The 6,663-nt window shown below is 37.1% G+C and overlaps 1 protein-coding gene across 1 annotated transcript in view; it reads left to right on the top strand.

The window, feature by feature from the left end:
- The window catches only part of LOC103089565 (uncharacterized), a 25,722-nt gene extending 23,436 nt beyond the window's left edge, over positions 1-2,286 (top strand). The window contains exons 7-8 of the mRNA XM_007464813.1: positions 398-488; positions 1,986-2,286. Coding sequence (XP_007464875.1) covers positions 398-488; positions 1,986-2,102 — 208 coding nt within the window. The 3' untranslated portion in view covers positions 2,103-2,286. The remainder of the gene's footprint in view (positions 1-397; positions 489-1,985) is intronic.
- The last annotated feature ends 4,377 nt before the right edge of the window (positions 2,287-6,663 follow it).

Genomic DNA, 6,663 nt, shown 5'->3' with positions numbered 1-6,663 from the left:
CTCTTTCCCGCTCACACCCCTCAGCCCTGTTCCATTCTGCAGAAAGTTTGACGGTTCATAAAGAATTGAAGAGGCTTTAATGCTGATCCAGCTTTGATTCCTTTATCAGTTCTGAAAACTTCCTTTTGGCCTTACCCACAATCCCTTGTATTAACCCTAATCCCCATCTTGTTAAATCTCTCTCAGTATTGTAACTTCACAATTTTGCCAACAACCCTTCAGGAACTGAATTTACCAGTTTCTAGTATCACTGCGGTCCTGTTTTCTGCTGGCAAACATTTTTACCCATCTGGATTTCTATATATCGCCTGGGCTATATTTTTTTTTGTCATCCTCATTTTGAAAACATATCCAGCGTCTGGTAAAGCATAACATGTAAGTTTTGAATGTATTATAGAGCCTGGGAATATATCAGCCATAATGTAAGGAAACGAGGATCCTTATTAGTGACAGTGCCAAGTCTTGAAGATTCTCTCTCAAGTCTTCAGGTATGTAAGCCTCTTTCCCAGCATTTTTATTGTCAAAACTTCTGCTTTTTTCTGATAGCTGTTAAAATATTCTAGAAATGTTCTGTCTGAATATAGTGACAATGATAGAAAGAATAGCAAAACCTTATGGCTTAAGAACTGATTTGTGGTTTGTTCACTGGCATCAAGAGCTCTGAAAGTGTACAGATTCCTTTGCTTCTCCACCCAATTTTTCCAGCTGTGGGGTTACAGTTTTATTTAGGTTAACAAATGCTATTAAGTATTTGTAAGAGACTTAGAACACCCACATCATAACTTTTTTCCTGAGAACAAAAGGAACAGAGCTGTTCAGGTATCTAGAATCAGTAAGTGGACTGGAGGCCCACATCCTGAACACAGTTGAGCTTCTAGGTCAAGTTTGGAATCTTGCACAAACTGCTTCTATGTTCCTCAGATTCTCCGTACAAAATAAGGCTGATACTTAATAATAAGATTCAGCCCAATAAATTGACCCTTTTATAAAGGTTAATTAATGTTTGTAAAGCTCTTTGAGATCCCTAGATGAAAGATACTGTGGCATTTCTTAGTACAGAGTCATATTATCATTTTCTTTAATATCTCTTTCCTCACATTATAAGCACTGCCAAATTTAAATATATATTTCTTCCTTTAAAAAACTAAACAATAATCAATAATACCTTCTTTAAAAATTTTTGTCAATCATCTAAATTACAAAAGTAATTCATGTTTGTCATAACAAGGGAAATAATCCAGAGATATATAAAGAAACGATGTTGATCTCCCCAGTTTCCCCCCACCTAATTCCCTCCCCATGAGATCCCTACCCCATGAGTGGTATGATTCTACCATACTTTTCCATACTCATAAAAACATACCTTGTAAAATATGTGGTCTCCAGTTTATAATATCTATGTATTGAAATAATTCAGTGATTTTCACTTACCAAAGTAAAATATTTTTGAAAGAGTCCTTATATATGAATTCTTGAATAACGTTATTGCTTTCCTATTTAATGAAACTTCTTTAAACAAATATATCCATTAGTGGCTCCAGAATTTCTGTATCCTGGAGACCCAGGTTTGCAGTGTGAAGGGAAGGGCCTGATAAAGGTTATGGAGGGAGATTACCCCCTCTCGTGCAACCTCTTAGCACCATCACTCTATGTATATGAACCGTTTCTCTGTGTACTCCCATAGTTGTTTTAATCTTTTATTGTTTAAGCTAGTTTAATTATTAAACTATTTACATTAAAATAATTATACTATATGTTCTTTATTCTTTCAAATTCCAAAATCAAGGTAAATTAATTTAGTCCCTCAATCCACAAACCTACCATTTAGTACGACAAAGAAGTATGTGGCACCATGTAGAATTTAGTCCCTCTCATTGTAATAAAAATCTTTTGTGTTCAATTACTTAGTCATGATTTCTCAAAATTCAAGAGAATAGGTTCATTCTGCAATTTTCATATTTGTTTATGACCTTTTTTTTTTCCAGGTTAATATACAGTTATCTCCCTGGGTTGAAGAGGTACCACTGAACTATGATGTATACCCAGAAAAGGATATTGACAGGGAAGCTCTTGAACAAATACATTTATACAAGATTCTCTAACACTACAATTGTCCTACCTCAGTGTAAAATAATGACAAAATAATTTAAAAGAAACAGAACCCCAGTATCCTAACACATATTTTTTCTGTATATTCCTTTCTAGTCTTTGTACATATGCTTACATATTTGTAAATAGTTGTATATGTATATATACAACTTTACGTGATAATTTTATTAAAATATTTGTGTGAAAAAATTTTGGTTTTCCCCTGGTTTCTTTTATTTTGTTAAAAATATAAACGTGTACTTTTTTCTTTGAATTTTTATTTGGTTGCACCGGGTCTTAGTTGCGGCTCGCCAGCTCCTTAGTTGTGGCATGAGAACTCTTAGTTGCAGCATGCACGTGGGATCTAGTTCCCTGACCAGGGATTGAACCCAGGCCCCCTGCATTGGGAGCGTGGAGTCTTACCCACTGTGCTCCCAGGGAATTCCCTTTTTTATTTTTTTAATATTTATTTATTTATTTGGCTGTGCTGGGTCTTAGTTGCAGCATGCGGCTCCTTTAGTTGCAGCATGCCTGAGGGATCTAGTTCCCTGACCAGGGATCGAATCCCAGCCCCCTGCATTGGGAGTGCGGAGTCTTAACCACTGGACCACCAAGGAAGTCCCAACATGTGTCCTTCTTTAGTCACTAACTCTATATACCAAGTCCAGACATGGCCCCCAAAAAGACCAGAAGTAGCTTCTATTATGAAGGAGGGGTGGAGGGGAAGGTAGGTTACACTGTACCCCATTTATTAGATCTCTATTCTGTAAGATCCTTGTACACAGCTTTATCTGAGGAGGCTAGCACAAGGACTAAAATAAAAAATAATTGCAGTTGCTAGGAAAAAGCAAAACTAGAAAGATAGCCTCTAAAATATAAATAGAGGTTATATCTAGGTGGAACAATTACTGGTGATTTATTATTTTTTTCTTTTCTGTACTTTTCTGAATTTTCCATTTTTTCTGTAATGACTTTCTTTTGAAATCAGGAGAAGCAAAACTTTTTTTTTCCAAGAATACAGTGAAACGTCAAAACTTGAACACTGGGCTTCCCTGGTGGCTCAGTGGTTGAGAGTCCACCTGACGATGCAGGGGACACGGGTTCGTGCCCCGGTCCGGGAAGATCCCACGTGCCGCGGAGTGGTTGGGCCCGTGTGCCATGGCTGCTGAGTCTGCGCGTCCGGAGCCTGTGCTCCGCAACAGGAGAGGCCACAGCAGTGAGAGGCCCGCGTACCGCAAAAAAAAACCCAAAAAACTATAGAAACGTGATTCTGGAGACATTATCTATGATGATTAAAAACAACAGGCAAGAGGATACCCTTGTCAGAAAGCCACTGTGGTGGTCCAGTGAATCCAATAAGAATGAACTAAGATAGCATCTCTGGGGATGGAGGGAAAAGAAAAGAGAGGTATTTAGGAGGCCTTGGCACTTTGCTGGGGGAGTGCATAGACCCAGAGTGAATAGAATTTTTTAAATTACATTCTAAAGATACACAAGAAAATCAATGAGGCATTACAGCAAATTTACTAAGTCAAAAGATAATAGCAAGAAATCTAATAAATGGAATCTCATACTATCAGCATAAGAAAATGGTTAAATACTAAGTATATGGCCAAAAAAAGAACGCTGGGAAGCAAAAATTAAGAAAACAGCTAGAAAAGGAACCTACCAAGAGTGAGACACACACACAAGATAAACAATATTATTAGCATTGAAGAGAAGGATTTGGTTGAGACAAAGTTTCAAACATTTTTCATGTAAATAAATAAGAATAGAGCCAGGAGAACAAACAGACAAATAAAACAAAAAACACCCTTAAGGGTTTCACTGGGGATGTGTTAGCACAGTAACAGTTTTCTGCTTTTAAGAGGAACTCATTTCCTGGTTACAATATTAATTATACAGGCCTTGGAACTTGGGCTGCTGTTAACTTCCCTAGACTTGTCCAGATGCCTTAAGCAGCTCAACCATTTTAGGCTGCAGTTCACCCAGTTGTAAAATAAGTTAATTCATGTTTTCAAACTGTGAGTTTCACAGGAGTATTATGTACATTAACTGAATGATAAATATCTTGAGATACACACATGAAAAAGCACATAAATAGAATTAGAAATTGATTTTAGTCTTTTTATCTAAAGAAGTGTCCCAAGAAAACTGATAGATATAATAATCATCACTGTATTAAGCAACTGTATCAATGCTCATTTCTAAGAGAGTCGAATTTCACGTTGCTTTATTTTTTTTGCAGTACGCGGGGCTCTCACCGCTGTGGCCTCTCTCGTTGCGGAGCACAGGCTCTGGACGCACAGGCTCAGCGGCCATGGCTCAGGGGCCTAGCAGCTCCGCGGCATGTGGGATCCTCCCGTACTGGGGCACGAAACTGTGTTCCCTCCATCGGTAGGCGGACTCTCAACCACTGTGCCACCAGGAAAGCCCCATCATGTTGCTTTTTGTCAACAACTATGATCATCATCTGGTTGTTAAATTGTCTAAAACTTATTGATTTTCTCAAATTTCTGCTTTCTTTGGGAAGATGAGGAAAAGAAATATATGCCCAAGATAAGCTCCTAGGAATAAATTCAACATGGATCAATGAAACTGTAATTCTGTAGACTAAGAAGAAAAAAAATGTATGAAAAACCTCACCTAAATCTAATGGAAGGAAAATATCACAAGCCAAGGAATCAATTCTTAACTAGGCTCTGTTAAGACACTTCCATACTGACCTAAATCAAGACAGACTCCCAAACCAGGAAGGTAATATATATTTAAATCCTGAGCCCTCAAGGAACATTTTCAGGAAAAAAAAAAAAACTAAAATTTATTAACACATATTTTAGGCACAGTGTGTTACCTGTGCACAGTGTGTTATTGATCCTGTCAACAACCCAGTGAAGTAAGAGCTATTAACAGGTGAGTAACAGATGAGTAAACTGAGTTTTAGTGAAGGTAAGAAACTTTCCAAAGTTGTTCATCTAGTATATGGCAGAGACAAGATTCAACCCTATTTTCTATCTGAACTCCAAAGCCTATGCTCTTTTGTTATGCTGCCTCTATATTTTACATTTCATGGCCTAATATTAATGACAAAATCTACAGAGTCTAATGGAGAGAAACCTCTTCATTTTGCCTTTGGATTCCTCATCAACATGCTTGAGTAATCGTCAAACATATGAGCTACAGCCTTGATGTATAAATCTGTTGGGCCTTCAACTAGGTCATAGTTCAAAATTTGTGGCTTTTGAATAAAAGAGAAGCATAATATGGCTTTAATATTTTTATTGGTGTTGCTTGATACTATGAATATAACATCCTAGATGGTAATTATTAATGTGATTCTATTTTCACATTGAAAGTTACCTATATAGAAAGTAGGTTCAGTCTCTTCCTTTTTTTCCCCCATTTACTAAATTGTACATACATAATAAAATAATACTTGAGCTTTTCAAAATCAACTGGAAACATGGAAAATATGCCAGGATTTTGGCTTACAGGCAGAAAGGGCAACTAGTAGAGAGAGACTATACATGATTTCCTTAAAACAATGACTCAGTTTTTGGACTCCAGCTTTGTTTATTTTTCCTTGCCAAACAGACATCATTATTTAGGTCAAACTGTAAGGTGCAAATAACAAGAGCCATTCTTTCTGTTGGAAGATGAAGGATAGACTTTTAGAGTTAGAGGACACCTTAGGATAAACTAGTCTAACTCCATTTTCTTAGAGAAAGAAAAATTATATTTGGAGCTTCTATGCAAAGTGGGGAAAAGCAACTTCCTTAAAATATATCTGTGTTCTGGCAACATGAGACCCACAATTTATGGGATAAAATGAAACTTGAAAAGTACTTTAGGTTGTTGTTGAGACATTGGAAACTTTCTGTATTGCTGGTAGGAATAAAAAATGGTGTAGCTGCTTTGCAAAAGTTTTGCTAGTTCCTTAAAATGTTAAACATAGAGTTACCATATGACCTGTAATTCCCCTCCTAGATACATATCCAAGAGAAAGGGAAGTATACAGCCAACATAAAAACTTGTACTATGAACAAATATTCACAGAACATTATTTATGATAGCCAAAAAGTAGGGTAGGGGCAACAAATACCCACCAACTGATGAATAGAACTAATTTATTCAGAATAAAAAGAAATGAAATATTCATCCATGCTACAACATGGATGAATCTTTAAAACATATGCTAAGTGAAAGAAGCCAGTCACAAAAGATCACATGTTATATGATTCTATTTTTTTAAACCACAGTGTTTCCTTTTTTTTAATATTTATTTTATTCATTTGGTTGCACTGGGTCTTTGTTGCAGCAGGTGTGCTCCTGAGTTGCAGCATGCAAACTCTTGGTTGCAGCACGCGTGTGGGATCTAATTTCCTGACCAGGGATCAAACCCGGGCCCCCCGCATTGGGAGAGCGGAGTCTTAACCACTGCACCACCAGGGAAGTCCCTGTATGATTCCTTTTATGTGAAGTGTCCAGAACAGGCAAATCTATAGGGACAGAAAGTACATTAGTGGTTGTTTATGACTGAGAGTGGGGCAGAGGGAGGATGGGAAATGACTACTA

This window comes from Lipotes vexillifer, unplaced genomic scaffold (assembly GCF_000442215.2).
Source record: "Lipotes vexillifer unplaced genomic scaffold, Lipotes_vexillifer_v1.1 scaffold324, whole genome shotgun sequence".
Lineage (NCBI taxonomy): Eukaryota > Metazoa > Chordata > Mammalia > Artiodactyla > Lipotidae > Lipotes > Lipotes vexillifer.
This window is presented reverse-complemented; position numbering and strand designations above follow the sequence as displayed.